The following is a 16,142-nucleotide window of genomic DNA, read 5'->3' as shown; positions in this document are numbered from 1 at the left end:
TGTCATAAAACAGCATGTGTGTTACTGTTACATGAGAAACTATCTGTTCTGTAAGCCTTCACCTGAAGTACAATAAAATATTAAAAAAAAAAAAAAAAAAACATTCCCGAGCATTTATGCAATGCACTTAGAGGCATGTTCATTTCAGAAAGTCACCAGTGAAAAAAATAAATGGAGTAGGGAAAATATTTATAAAAATCTTAGATCAGTAATTAAATGAAACTCAACTTATTTTTACTGAGTACTTAAACTGTGCAAGACATCTGGCTAAATAATATAGCGGTCAGATTAACCAGTGGGTGAGGGCCACTTCTTATCCTAACTTAAAATATAATAGACGAGATAAGGTATGTATTGGTAGTGTCAATCTGAAAATATGTACTTACTAATCTGAATCTCATGATAGACTTCCAAAAAGATTTTTTTTTGACAGTTTAATTTCATCTTTTTTATCCTGATAACAGCCACATTAGCAAAATCTAGTCTCCTTTTATTTTGCTCATCTTTAGAATGTACTGCAAGAAGTTGTTATTTGCTGCATGACGTATGTTTCCTATGTATGTTTTGGTGGAGTTCCTTAAGTGTGTTTGTTTCTTTGAAAATTCTGTCTTGTAATCTAGCAGTCTCGAACAGGGGCAAGTTGCCTGTTCAGTCTAAATAGTGCTCAGCAATGTGGAGAATGAACGGGACTCTGAGGAGCAGAGTAGCGTGGAGATCAGAGAAACAAGGCCACCACCCACCATGATTCAAATCCTCTAAAGTCAGAGTGTCCACAGTCAGGCGTTTCTAGGAGGAGTAGAACTATCCTTATTGCTTTCCAAGCTGCTTGGCCCAGAGTCCACTCTTTTTCCCAGCTGTGGTGATGCAGTGATTTGTACAGAGACCATACCTAGTGAAATGCTGCAGTGTGAAAACTCAGGAACGATGGCATGTTCCAGAAAGAGAGCAAACAGAAGAATGTTAGAATAGGGGCAAGCTTCCGGTTGAAAGGGCTTGTTTTGATGGGAAGTATAAGTCATTGATTAGCTCTCCTTCCGTTTTATGATCCTGTAGGTGGAGGCTCTTCTTTCTTTTCAGGAAAAGTTGACTTTTTCCGTTGTTTCTTCTCCACATACTGCTACAAACCTGTAGTTTTTTCCCTCTTTGTACTGTATCTTAATGTACTAAGGATGGACTCTGCTCACGTGTCCCTGGCCCCTTTGCCTACCAGTACCAGTTGCTCTCAAGTCCATTCCAACTCATGGTGACTCCAAGTGTGTAAGGGTAGAACTGTGCTCCACCGCGTTTTCAATGGCTGATTTTTCAAAAGCAGATCTCCAGGTGTTTCTTCTGAGGCATCTCTGTGTAGATTCAAATCCTAACATTTCTGTTAACTATTGGCACCATCCAGGGACTCCAGTCCCCTTTGCCTGCTAAACTTTTATTTACCATGCAAATTTCATTTGAAGTATCTGTTCCTAGGAAGCCTTCCCTAACTTTCCTCAGTCCAGGCTAAGCTAAGCGATTTCAGTCATAATCTGACCACACCCTTCTGAAACAAGTTATTCCCATGAGTGCTTTAGACTGTGAGCCCCATGGAGGGTAGGCACTTGGTTTATTTATATCTCTCTTCTCTATTCTAACCCAGAGCCTGGCACATTTGGATTCTCCAGTTCTGTTTTTTGGTTTGAACTGGACTGCACCCATTTCTAAGGTGTGCTTTGCCTGCGCTTCCTCTAGGTTGTGTTGCCCTTAAGGCTAGGGCTCCATCTTCTCAGTCCTGTGGGCTCCATGGCCACATGTCGGCAGTATCATCACACACCTCCTTCTGGCCCTGACCACCTGGGCAGTAGCTGCTCTGGTCCTGTCTATTCTGCTACATCCCCAACCCTCATATCCCCTCACTGTCTTCGGACTCTTGAATCTTTGCAATCTCGTTTCTGCTGATGTAGGACCCCAACCATCCCTCTGGACTCCAGAATTCTCTTATCCCAGCTCTATGCTTTTGAATGCAAAGGAATAATTTTCCTACAAAGAGTACAACAGTAGTGGTATTTTTAAAAAAATATTTTTTGTTTGTTTGCTTTTTCAAAACTTCCCCCTTTTGCCCATAGCTGCACACTTCATGTAATTTGAGAAAGCACTGGATCTCATATTTAGGCCCTGGTGGTTCCAGCAGGGGAGCATTTTTACATGTCTGAATTTGTTTATTATGCTTATGAAAGAATTAAAATTACATTTGGGTTTGGGAGTAAAAATTAAGGAATAAAATGGTGGGTTGAGTGGCGTTAAGTGAGGAGTGCTTCCTGGAATAGGTCATTACTCCTGGTAACATATGAAGAAGGTGCAATGTTAGTCTCATTTGCCCTCTTTTCAAAATGTAGAATCTAGGACACAAAAGTTGAAAGCTGTTCTTACAAATAAAGCAGAGCAATTGAGGGAATACTGAGATTAAAGGCAGGAAGCCCAAGCCCCGTATGTCTTCTGAGCTTATTTTTGTAGCTGTGTTGATTTTACCAATTTCTGAGGAAATTTATATTGCATTAAAATTCAGAGAAATCATTAAACCCAGTTCTCTGAATCAACAAGCAACTAGGAAACTCCTTTTTACCCCCATAACCCCAGAGGCTCATTTTCATGTTTCTCCTTTTGTAGAAATAATCCAACCAACTTTTTAGCGCCCTTTTTTTTTTTTTTTTTTTTTTGCAGTTACTAGATTTAACTTCTAAGCCCTGAAATATAACATAGACATATCACCTGCAAAGGGATTTTCTAGCTCTTTATTATATGACTTAAGAATTTGTTTTCTGTATGCTTCAGTCTTGAACAAATTTGCCATAAACCTGGATAGATTGGCTTCATTACTGCTGGTTTTATTTCAAGTATTTGCTCTTATTGGTTCACTTCTTATACTTTCCTGACCATGCTTTCAACTTTCTTTTAGAAAATATGGTCAACACAACTTTTACAAAGAAGCAGGGAGAAACTTTCCACTTATTTTTTGAGAAGAATACATTTTTTTTGGTCTTGTCTTCATATTGTACAGTGCTTTTTAAAATTGGTTAATCTTTTTCTGATTGCAAAGATGTTAATTCTCAGCATAAAAATTTTGGAAAGTGCAGTAAAGTATAAAGAAAAAGATGATCCTGACTTTCCCCATTGGAATAGTTTTAGCATCCTCCCATCTATGTTCTTCTGTATGCTTTCTCTGTCTTTTTCACCATGCAAAGGCCACTTTTAGTGACATTTTTCTCTGAGAGCTACTGAGCTAAAAATTCATTATAGCACTTCCTGTTGCCCAGATAATGCCAACACCAGCATGTATTCTACCGTATATTTTTTGAAAGTGCAAGGTCATCGTTTGGCAAACTTTATATCAGCTAATTGTGAGCATACACACTTCGTATTTTAAAACATCTTTCCTTTATAAAACCCCAGATGATCTTACATTTCCTATATTCCAAATATTGCCCAGTTCAACTCCCTTGGAAATAGCTAGGCTCTGGATTTTCTAGAAAATTGTTTGGATATGAACATACCAGGTTTGCATCTGTGAAATTAAAATAAGCATAAAGGTAGATCACTTCATTGGAGAAACTGGCACTCCTGCGACCTGGCATAGTTTTGAGGCACTGTAGGATGTCCAGCACTTAGTTCGAGCTCATTCTCTTGCTGACAGAGAGGAGCTAGAACAAGAAGGAATCAAACTCTAGGACACGTTTTGAAACCAGGTGGGCTGGGGCCACTACAGCTGGCCAGAGCTTGTCGAGAAGGCAGAAGGAGGTGTTGAATCAAGTCGAGTGGAGGGCGCCCAGAGCAATCTGAGACCTTTTTCTCTCTAATGGGTTCCAGGGAAACAGAAGTCCTGGTCAGCCAGTTCTAGCCTCCCGGAACCATGCGAATAGGATCAGGGCCTCATTCCTCCCATGCTGATGAAATCCACCAGCGGCCTGAAACTGGGTGGATCTGAAAGGGCTGTGTGCTCTCCTGCCCCATCCCTGCTTACCAACTGCAGCAGCTATGACTCTTGATGCTGGGAGTTTCCAAATTGCCCCCGGGGTGGGGGTTGGTCTTTAAGGAGCCCTGGTGGCACAGAGTTAAGCACTTGACTACTAACTGAAAGGTTGCCTGTTCGAACCCACCTGGTGGTTCTGTGAGAGAAAGACCTGGCGATCTACTGCTGTAAAGATTACAGCCTAGAAAACCCTGTGGGCCAGTTCTACTCTGACACATGGGGTTGGTATGAGTTGAAATCGACTCGACAGCACACAACAGAACAATGTAGGGGTCTTTAGACCCTTGCAGAGCTCTTCCAGGCTATGTCCCAGATCCTTCTGAAGCCATGACCCAGGTTCCTGGATGCCCCACACCTCCGAATTACCTGTTTACACAAAACACAATTAAAAGACACTCTCAAAGTTTAGATACGTTGAAACCAGAGAAGGAGCTGCCCACAATTCCTCGACCACTTTTGCTTTGGTGTGGTGACAAAAAATCCATAGTTCTCTCTCCTGTTGACTCCATTCTCTTCCCTAAATTGAGTGAGTTTCTTTTCACACATTTCTATTCAATGGGGAACTGGTGGTTCTAAGTTGTTTTTAATGTTCCTAGAATAACTAGATTATATTTATTTTGATTACTGCATAATAAAGACTAAAATTGATGGTTTAACAACTGTTAAGATACTGTTTTAAGAACTTTACATGTACTAACTCATTAAAGCTTAGAATTATCCTGTGTGCTAGGTGGTATGGCCTACATTTTAAAGGAAATAGAGAGATTATGTAACTTGCTGGAGGACCACATGGCTAGTAAGTGACAGGGATGAGGCTTAACATCCAATCTATCTGGTTGCAGAACCCAGGTTCTTAACCACCACATCTTCTATGTCCCAATAGTATGGGCTATAAAAAACAATATTTCAAAAGGCTTGATGAAGTACTTGGTTCATCTAGCTTATCCCAGGAACTTATTTCTAAAATTTTGTTTGCTAAAAGGCTAGGCAAAAGATACAGGGAAAATCCGGATTAAAAATTAACCCTTTCTCCTTCTTATTTATGTAGTTTAAAACAAAACAAGACAGCTAGGTTCCAAGATGCTGGCATCTGTGTGCCAAAGTGGGGTCTCCTCTGAAGACTTTAAATAGTAAAACAAATGTATGGTCCCCTCCTGGGTCCTTTGATGAGCGCAGTTTTGCCACATAAGTGAAGTATCTAAAACAATTATCAGAAAAGACAGGAACAGAAGAGAGAGACTTTTGAGATGAATTAAGATAAAAAAAGAATAAGTCACTAGAATCATAGCGGAGCTTTGGAGAACTTTTGCTGAAAATGTATTGAGTAATGTTTACGGAAATAACGATTCTGATTTCCAGAACTAGAAAAAAAAAACGGTTGCAGATAATGTGAAATTTATGGTGAGGTGTGGGTAAAATGTAAGATATCCAATCTAATGCATTTTAAAACCTTTTTCTTCTTTGACCAAAACTCGGAACGTATTATAAGCCTCTTATATTTTCCTCATTAGCTATGGATTACAGCCGCTAAGCAAGGGGTGAAAGCTGGGACATTCTTCTGGTCTGTGTAAGTTACCTTTATTTTATGACTGTTTGTAAATTTATGAAACATCAATTTAATGTTGATTTCATTTCAGTTAAATGTAAAAGTTTCAGAATTTTTGAATATTTACTGATTGAAAATAACCTTCCAGGTATTTTTTCAAGGGTGCTTCTTCCTTCCAAGTGCTTCTCCTCCTCTCCCTTTTTCTTCTCTCTCTCCCTCCCTTTCCTTCTCCCCTCCTCCCCTCCCCCTCCTCTCTCTTTTTCCAATTCTTTCTTAGTAGAGTGTAAGTAAGGAAGAATTTCTCTTTTTCTAGCCATTCTTTAGATTTTCTGTCCCTGTTTATAGGTTTTTGGTAACTTGCCACCTAGGGAATTATATATATTTTTAGATTCTGTATTTATTGCTGTAGTTTACATTATCATTTTCTATAAAAATATTACAGCATACTATATTTATTCTGGTTCACAGCTTTGAAAAGGGAGCATGGTTGCAGGCTGCTGGGAAGTTGAGGTAGTGGCCTAGAGATGGAAACTTCCAGATAGAAGATGAAAGAGACGCCTCTGTTTTCATTCTACTTGCATACTGACTGTCAGGATTTCCCTAATCAGAAAAGGGGACTACTTCTCCTACCCACAGAGGTGATGGGTGGATTAGTAGTTAACGTTCATAAAACAGTCTTAAGACGAAATTTACCTAATTAAAGTGTCAACGTGTTGATTATTTTTAAGGCTCCTTACTAAGAAAAGGAATCTGTTTCAACTTTCGTGGGGGATTTTGTTCCCACTAACACGTTCTTTCCATCCTTTTTTTTGTAAAACCACCTAAAGGTGTTTCCGTATTTGCCTCTTATGCCTTAACAGAAATCTGACTATTCGATAATAGTAGTGGGCTGAGAGCAATCACAGATTCCGACGAACCCAGAACGGCACCGTCTGTATTCTCTAAACTCAGGAATAAAAGTAGATTTTCAGATTTGAAGAGCGAAGTTGAAATTGGGTTTTATGATTTGAAGCTAAGACAGAGCATCCCTTTAAAAGATTTTGTTTCGTTTTAAGAGGTTTTCTGAGTTGAGAAATAAGGGTGGGTATGTTATAAATGACACTGCTTAACGTAAATGGCATGTTGATTTACCGATTGAATCTTATGCATTACATGTATTTTTTTTTTAACTCTTGACTGTCATAGATACTTATAGAAGAAATTTCTTCTGCTCCATAACACATTTGGCTGGTGAAATGGAGAGGAGCCAACAACATAATTAGTACTTAGTTCCTACCCTTACTCCCCCTGACACTGTAAATCTTCATTGAAAAGGCACAGTGTTCTGGTTTTGAATGGCAATTTTCTTCACCCGTTTCAAACCACTTATAAGAAGGTGGCTTTTGTGTGCTCCAGAGATGTCTGTAGTTTGCTTTGCTTCTCAGAATTTTATCTCTATATCTTAGAAGTGAATTGGATTCCTTTTTTTCTTTTTTTTTTGAAGCTTCTTGTAACTTAAAAAAAGAAATGATTGTACCTCCAGTTACTTAATAAAATACATATTAAGGAAGTCCACACATAGTACGTTCTGAAAAAATTTAAATTTAAAATCAGATTACAACTATAGGCCTAGACTTTAAGGCCATCTATTTTTAACATGGTGGTGTACAGCTACCTAGAATTATTCTTGCTTTTTAAATGACAGTATTTCATTCCAAAATCATCCTCAGCTGATGCTCCATCACATTCTTTTATGTCAATTCATGTTCAAATGTAGTAATTGTTATTATGTATGAGTATTTAGACAGATTTTAATACCAGCTCTACAGCTTATTAGCTTGATGACCTTGGTCAAGTGATTTAATCTCCCAGTGAATCAATATCCTCATCCTTAAATGGGAATGATAGCACCTGTATCATAGAATATTGTGAAGACTGAATGAATGAACTCATTGAAAATGCTTAGTGGGATACATGGTGCACAGAGAACAATCAATAAATGGTATTTGTTTTCTTATTCATGCTTTTCTCTTTCAACATTGACCAGACAATGTCTATATGTGTCCTGGAGTATTTCATTCCCCTTTATCACTAAATACTTCATATAGCCCTCCATTTTCCATTTCTCCTCTTTCCACCCCGCCGTGCCTAGTGTGCTTGGGAGGAGCCCTGGTGGCACAAATGTTTAAGTGCTTGGCTGCTAATTGAAAGGCTGGCTGTTCAAACCCATCCAGTGGCTCCAAGGGAGAAAGACCTGATGATCTGCTTCCGTAGAGATTACAGCCAAGAAAACCCTATGGGGCAGTTCTACTCCGTCACATGGGGTCACCGTGAGTTGAAATCAACTTGACAGCACCTAACAACAGTGTACTTGGTATCACGACAAATTCTTTGTCAATCAACTATGGAAAAACCAATGATGGGAGCCCCATTTCTCTTTCCGTTTGGGCACATGCTCTTCCTTGGACAGATTTGTTTGTGCTATCTCTGTATTGTGTTTTAAACACTAGCAGCTAAGGGCTGCATGTTTTTGGTCTCTGAGGTTATTTCATAAAGATAAATCTAGAACTCCTAGGAAACTTAGAGATCACTGTCCAACTTCTCACTTTAGAGATCAGAACACGGAGACCTAGAGATGTTAAATGCGCCCAAGGCCATGCTTAGGACTGACAACCTCCAGGATCCTAATCTTACGTTCTTACCATGCTCTCATCCCTGCCCAGAAATGATAATCACCCGCTTATCTTTCTAAGAAGGTGAGGGTGACTTCTCCATAATAGTCTTTTTGGTAGGAGTATCTTATATCTTGATTTGTATTCACACAAATGCCTTGAGCATAATATGCCTTTAACAAATATTTCATGAATGAGTTATCTCTGTGGATGAATCTGGTACATAGTGATAAAAGCTCACTTCTTTGTAAAGGCTTGTTGTGTGTCAAGCTCTGTTACGTTATTATCTCTCTTAATCCTTGCAACAATCTTATGAGATAACTACTATTATTACCCTCAGTTAGAGAGCCAATGAAAGGTTAAATAACTTGCTAAAGTCTCCTAACAAGCACATGTTGGAGTCAGGATTCAAACCCAGGCATTTTGGCCTTAGAGATGGTACTTTTATTCCCTACCCTCTGCTGGTCAAATACCCCATCTGAAAAGGACATTAATGGATTGGAGTTCCAAGCTTTGCACAAATTCTATTGCCTTGTATTTTTCCACTGACATGAAATGGGTTCATCAGAGTCTCATTTTTGTGACTTAACACCAATTACATAAAATAAAGCAGCTTTTAGACAGGTAGTGAAGTAAGGTAAAATAAAAAGGCTATAGCATTTGTAAGTTAGGAAAGTATTCAAAATATGTGATTATTTTCTTCAGTTACAGAGGGTTTCTAAGGCTGAAAAATTAAATACCTTAAGTGATTAACCTGGCTTTGCTCTGCCTATTTCTAATTGAATTGTAGAATGTAATAAACAAGGTCACCTTAATTCGGTGGAATTTGAATATATTCAAATTAGGACTAATTTTACGTTACACGTGATTTTTCTGGCTGGTGTGATAGTTCTAGATTGAGACGGGGCAAGAAGAATAACAAATTCCCTATCAACTAGACAGAACTGAAGTTGGCAGGGGTGAGTGGGTGATGGTGGTGGTAGAAGACGCTCCTTGATTGGAGCCCCCGCCAACTCTTGCCAGCTACAATGGCTCTGAAAATATGTCTGTCTCTTGTCCAAATTCAGCAAGACTTAAAGGTTAAATAACTCACCCAATGTCCAGCAATATTTTTTACTAACCATAATTAAGCTGAGTGTTAGCTTGAATCTTCACGAAGATGCCTCTAATGCCTGGTCTTGGATATGGGACAGAAAAGAGTGTTATGCTCCTTGTTAGGAAAGAATAACTGAATTTCCCCTGAAGTAAAGACATCACTCAGCTTTTGAGCATCTTAATGTAACACAGTACAGCATACAGTACAATCATGCTAACCCAGAGTTCTTAAAGTTAGTGCCAGATTTAGAGTGTCTTAGGCTGGGCTCTCTAGAGGAGTAAAACCAGTGAAGCGTATATATATATAGAGAGAGAGAGAGAGAAATTGAGACATTGAGAGAGATTTATTTCAAGGAAATGGCCCACGCAGTTGTGGAGGCTGGCAAGTCCCAAATCCATGGGTCAGACATCGTGCTGGTCGCTTATGGGGCTGTGGGAGCTGGTGAATCCCCAAATCTGCAGGTCTAGACGGCAAGCTGCTGGCTCACATCCCAAGAACTGGAGGGCAGAAGTTGACTAGCTGGATGCAGGATGAAGAGAGGGTGAGCTTTGCCAGAACCTCCATATATATTGGATGCAGGCCATATTCCGAAGGAAACTCCCCTTTTAACTGATTGGCTGCTCACATCAGATCACCAAATGGAGTATGAGTATATAATATCTGCCAAACCACTGAGAATCATGGCCTAGCCAAGTTGATACATAACCTTAACCATCACAGTCCACCCGTTGTCAGCTTGGCACTTGTACACATCTCCTTAAACCATACATAATGGCTAAATATAATTATGAAGCCATACTTGGACCTAACACGATACAGCTAACGTGCATACAACCAAAAACACGCTAGCCCCGTGTACATCTTATATTTTATAATAAGTAATGGAATAAGGGAGGGAAGAAAACAGATATTTGCTATACATACACACACATACTTTACCAAGCAGTATGCTTGATAAAGTAGAGGGTCAGAGAAAAAGAGGAAGACCCTCAATAAGATGGATTGACACAGTGGCAGCAACAATGGGCTCAAACATAGCAACGATTGTGAGGATGACACAGGACCAGGCAGTGTTTCATTCTGTTGTGTATAGGGCTGCTGTGAGTCGGAACCAACGCAATGGCACCTAACAACAACAACAATGCATGCATACATGTATAGCAAAACAAGGAAGAAATACTCAAAACAATTACAGTCCTTGTTACTGCAACTAGTCATGCAGTTGTAGCTGGTATTTAGAACTATCTTGTTTCACCACCCATTCTGTATTCCCTTTGCCCTCAGTAAGTACCTCAGCTGGTCCTGACTCTTTGTGTGGTCGTGACCCAAACCTTCATTCCTGAAGGGTCTGGGCCATTAGTAGTCATGTTGGAATTGAATTGCTGTAGTTTTTCATTGATTTTAATCACGGGGCATGGTGGTACTAAGAAACATCCTAAGGAGTCTCCTGTATTCCAGATATACTCTTCTTTACCTCCATTATGTAATATCGAGCTGATTTCCCGTTAGTAATCAGGATCAATCACACCAGCCGTACAGTAACTCCCTTCTTCGCCTGTTGATCAGAGGCATGAGAAGCCCAAAGTGGCTGGGTGACATTCTTAACTTCCAGTTCAGTGGAATCAGTGTTGTGTCTCCTGGGGGGAATATTCCTCCCTTTGGAACTAAGACCTGCAGAGCATAGGGTTGTGGGGACAGGAAACAAAAATTTTGTGAGTGGGTCACTAGGGATAATAGTGAGTGGTGCCAGTTCCATTTCCACCCCTTGATTTCTGGACCCATGAATCCCGGCTATAGGAGAAACAGCGCCATATGTTGGATATTGGCTTAGAGCATATACAGCTTCCTGGAGAATGTTTCCCCAATCCTGCAAGGTATTGCCTCCTAGCTGGCATTGTGATTGTGTCTTTAGAAGGCCATGCTATCACTCTATCAAGCCAGCTGTTTCAGGATGAAGGGGAACATAGTAAGATCAGAGAATTCCAACAGCATGGGCCCATTGCTGCACTTCATTTGCTGTGAAGTAAGACCAGTGAATTCCATCAGCATGGACCGATTGCCACATTTCATTTGCCATGAAGTGCGTCCCTTGATTTGAGGCAATGCTGTGTGATTCTCAAGTCTGACTAGTCTTAAAGGCGCTGATGACTCTGCTTTCAGTAGTAAAGAGGGCACTACTAATCCATGGAATGAGGTGATATTAATATGCAAAATATTACCACAAGGAGATCACATATGTGTGAAAGGTGAGGCTCTGGGTGATCACGTTTGATACTTTCCTACAGTTTTGTCCGAATGAGAAGTATAGGGAAGCTGGTTGGTTGGTCCTACTTTCACTAGACAAAGTGGTGGAAGAAGGTAGTTCTAAACACCAGTTACAACCATACGACCAGTTGCAGAAATGGGGACTATAATTGTTATGAGTATTTCTTTCTTGTTTTATTATATGTGTATGTGTGCATATATATATATGGCAAATATTTTTACTTTGTTCCCTTCTTCATCCCATCGTTTATAAAGTATAAGATGTAAATGGGCCTAGTGCATTTTCGGTTATATGCACGTTAGTTTTATCAGGTTAGGCATGAGTATGACTTTATAATTGTCTTTATTTTGAGATTATGGTTTAAGGAGATGAGTACAAGTGCCAAGCTGACAAGTGGTAGACTGTGATAGTTAATGTTATGTGTCAATTTGGCTAGGCCATGATTCTTAGTATCATGTAATTATCCTCCATTTTGTGATCTGATGTAATTATCCTTCATTTTGTGATATAATGTAGTCACCCCATGTGATCTGATGTGATCAGCCAATCAGTTGTAAGGGTATTTTCCCCAGAGGTGTAGCGTGTACCCAATATATGTATGAATGTTCTGGCAAAGCTCACTTGCTTGCTCTGGATCCCGTTTCTGGCTCATCATCATCTAACCTCTAGTTCTTGGGACTTGAGCCAGCAGCCTGTCATCTGACCTGCCAATTCTGGGTTCATCAGCCCTTGCAGCCATGTAAGTCAGGAGAAGCCTCTAGCTGACACCTGACCCACGGATTTTGGGATTTGCCAGTCTCCACAACAGTGTGAGCCATTTCCTTGAGATAAATGTCCCTCTCTCTCTCTTTCTCTGCTTCACTGGTTTTGCTTCTCTAGAGAACCCAGCTTGAGTCAGGGTCTCAGTGTTCGTCTCTGCTGCTGGCAGATTGGGCACTCAGCAGTGGCTGTAGCAAAGTCACCCTTGGTGAATGGAAGCCCATGTTGCTGAGCCCATGCATAACCTCCATCCCTGCCACCGTGGCCACTTTGTTCATGAGCCCATTGGACAATGATGGGAGTGGCTGGAGAAGGAGGCTGACTGGTATCCACAGAACGCGTTATCATATACACTTGATTGTTAAAATCCTCCTCTGCCAGGGTCACCCTTTGGTGAGCGTTCTCATGAGACACAAATATCTTCACTTCTTTGGCCCATTCAGAGAGGTCTATCCACATGCCTTTTCCCTATACCTCGTAGTCACCAATTTTCCAATCATATTCCTTTCAAGTCCCTGACTATCCAGCCAAACCATTGGCCACAGCCCAGTATACAATCGTGCATCTGGCCATCTTTCTTTCCAAGTAAAATGAACAAAGTGCACTGCTTGAAGTTCTGCCAACTGGGACAGTTTCACTTCACTATTGTCCTTCAGGGAGGTCCCATAAAGGGGCTGTAGTGCTGCCATGGTCCACTTTCGAGTGGTGCCTGCATATCACGCAGAACCATCTATAAACCAGGCACAAATTTTCTCTTCCTCAGTCAACTGATCATAAGTAACTCCCCATGAGGCTATAGGTGCAGTCTGGGAGAAGGAAGGTAATGTGACGGAAGTGGGGATCATGGGCATTTGAGTCACTTCCTCATGTAACTTGTGCCTTCAGGTCCTGCTTGAGCCTGATCTCATGTTAAACCACTTCCATTTAATAATGGAGTGCTGCTGTACACACCCGACTTTATGACTTTGTGGGTCAGACAGTACCCAGATTATGATGCGAAGTTCAGGCCGCATAGTGACTTGGTGGCCCATGGTTAAGTGTTTAGTCCCTTCTAAAGCCCAGTAACAAGCCAAAAGCTATTTCTCAAAAAGAGTAGTTATTTACAGAGGATGGCAGGGCTTTACTCCAAAATCCTAAGGGTCTGAACTATGATTCACCAGTAGGGGCCTGCCAAATCCTCCAAAGAGCATCTCTATCAGCCACTGACACTTCAAGAACCATTAGATCAGTTGGGTCTCATGGCCCAAGTGGCAGAGCAGCTTGCATGGCAGCCTGAACCTGTTGCAGAGCCTTCTCTTTTTCTGGGCCCCACTCAAAACTAACAGCTTTTTGAGTCACTTGATAAATAGGCCAGAGTAGCACGCCCAAATGAGGGATATGTTGCCTCCAAAATCCAAAGAGGCCTACCAGGCGTTGCCTCTTTTTTAATGGTAGGAGGGGCCAGATGCAACAACTTATTCTTCACTTTAGAAGGAATAACTCAACATGCCCCACACCACTGGACCCCTAGAAATTTCACTGAGGTGGAAGGTGCCTGAATTTTTGTGGGATTAATTTCCCACTTTAGTTATCTAGTGCTGCTATAACAGAAATACCACAAGTAGATGGCTTTAACAAAGAGACATTTATTCTCTCACAGACTAGTAGGCTACAAGTCCAAATTCAGGGCGTCAGCTGCAGGGGAGGCTTTCTCTCTCTGTCAGCTCTGGAGGAAGGTCCTTGTCATCAGTCTTCCCCTGGTCTAGGAGTTTCTCCACACAGGAACCCCAGGTCCAAAGGACACGCTCTGCTCCTGGCACTGCTTTCTTGGTGGTATGAGGTCCCCATATCTCTCTACTCACTTCTCTGTTTTATATCTTAAAAGAGATTGGCTTAAGACACTATCTAATCTTGTAGAGCTCATCAATATAACTACCACTAATCTATCTCATTACATCATAGTGATAGGGTTTACAACACAAAGGGAAATCCCATCAGATGACAAAATAGTTGACAGTCATACAATCTGGGAATCATGACCTAGCCAAGTTGACAGATATTCTTGAGGGGCACAATTCAATCCATGACACTACCCTCTAGCATGCAAATGTCTTACCAATAAGTCTAGAGTCATTGATACTTCTTCCTTATTAAGTCCAGTCAGCATAATGTCATCAGAGTAATGAACCAGTGTGATTTCTTGTGGAAGGGAAAGGTGATCAATGTCTCTGTGGACTAAATTATGACATAGGGCTGGAGAGTTGATATACTCTGAGGTAGGACTGTGAATGTGTATTCTTGTCCTTGCCAGCTAAAGGCAAACTGCTTCTGATGTTCCTTTGAAACCAGAATTGAGAAAAAGGCATTGGCCAGATCAATAGCTGATACCAGGTACCAGGAGATGTATTGATTTACTCAAGCAATGAAACCACATCTGGAACAGCAGCTGCAATTGGAGTCACCACCTAGTTAAGTTTTCAGTAATCCGCTGTCATTTTCCAAGATCTGTATGTTTTCTGTACAGGCCAAATAGGCGAGTTGAATGGGGATGGTAGTGAGAAGCACCACCCCTGCATTTTTCAAGTCCTTGAAGGTGGCACTAATCTCTGCAGTCCCTTCAGGAATGCAATATTGTTTTTGGTTTACTATTTTCCTAGGTAGGGGCAGGTCTAATGACTTCCATGTGGCTTCTCCTACCATAATATCCCATACTCCACAAGTCAGTGATCTAATGTGGGGTTCTGCCAGTTGCAGAGTAGGTCTATTCCAATTATGTATTCTGGAATTGGGGAAATCTCTACAGGATGGGTTTGGGGACACGCTGGACCCACTGTGAGGTGAACATGAACTAAGACTCCATTAATAACTTGACCTCCATATGCCCCTACTCTGACTGAGGGCTGCTATAACATTTTGAGTCTCTTGGAATTGGTGTCAGTTCAGAGCCGGTATCCAGTAATCCTTCAAAAGTCTGATTATTTTCTTTTCCCCAATAAACAGTTACTCTCATAAAAGGCTGTAGATCCCTTTGGAGAAGGCTGGGAGAAAAATTAACAGTATAAATTTTTGGCAGTGCAGTAGGGTCCTTCCTCAAGGGGAGCTGACCTCCCCTTCGTTTAAGGGATTGTGAGTTTGTAAACTGGCTCAAGTCTGAGAATTGATTGAGGTGCCATGACTCTATTCTTTCGATTCAAGTTAGACTGCCCTTCACTTTATCTTGAATTCTTCCCCTTGCACAGATCAAGTAATTATTTAGTAGATTTCCCATCTATTTCACCCTAGGGACACCACGACTAAGTAGCCAACCCCATAAGTCGATACAAATCAGACTATTTTTTGATTACTGCTCTGACTCTGCTGCGCGTTATGGTAACCATGCCTACCTTGTCTTTGTCAATTAAGTGCTGCCACTTGACTCCTACCACCATAGGGTCCAATCAGCCCCATTGTAGTTGGGTGTCTTAGTTCAGGCAGTTCCCACTGTCGAATCTGCCTTACATAAAATAGCAGTCACAGCAGTCTTCAAGGATGCTGGGTCTCCCTTCACAAATTTGTTCCTTACCGTTGTGGTAAAAGGTGTGTCTTCTGGGCACTCCTTGTGTGGGTCTGTGAGTCTATCCTGATAAATCCACTCTAACTTGACAGTTTCCCTAAGCCTTTGGATACCTTCTTCTATAGTATACCAAGGAAGTTCTGGAAATTTAACTTAATTTATGTAGGCCACCACTTAATCCACGCTTCAGTGAGCTAACCAAACTAAACAATTAGATCCTTTTCTAATCTCTTGAGGTGAAACATTGAATGAAGAATCTGTGCCTAGTGGGTCCATATCAATAAACTCAGACTGACCT

General features: G+C 40.9%; 1 protein-coding gene across 1 annotated transcript in view; it reads left to right on the top strand.

The window, feature by feature from the left end:
• The window catches only part of ENPP2 (ectonucleotide pyrophosphatase/phosphodiesterase 2), an 89,006-nt gene that overhangs the window by 25,949 nt on the left and 46,915 nt on the right, over positions 1-16,142 (top strand). The window contains exon 9 of the mRNA XM_023728168.1: positions 5,506-5,561. Within this exon, the coding sequence (XP_023583936.1) occupies positions 5,506-5,561 (56 nt within the window). The remainder of the gene's footprint in view (positions 1-5,505; positions 5,562-16,142) is intronic.

The sequence above is a fragment of the Trichechus manatus genome, unplaced genomic scaffold (genome assembly GCF_000243295.1).
Source record: "Trichechus manatus latirostris isolate Lorelei unplaced genomic scaffold, TriManLat1.0 scaffold00022, whole genome shotgun sequence".
Taxonomy (NCBI): domain Eukaryota; kingdom Metazoa; phylum Chordata; class Mammalia; order Sirenia; family Trichechidae; genus Trichechus; species Trichechus manatus.
The sequence above is the reverse complement of the archived record's forward strand: the minus strand, read 5'-3'. Positions and strand labels throughout refer to the sequence as shown.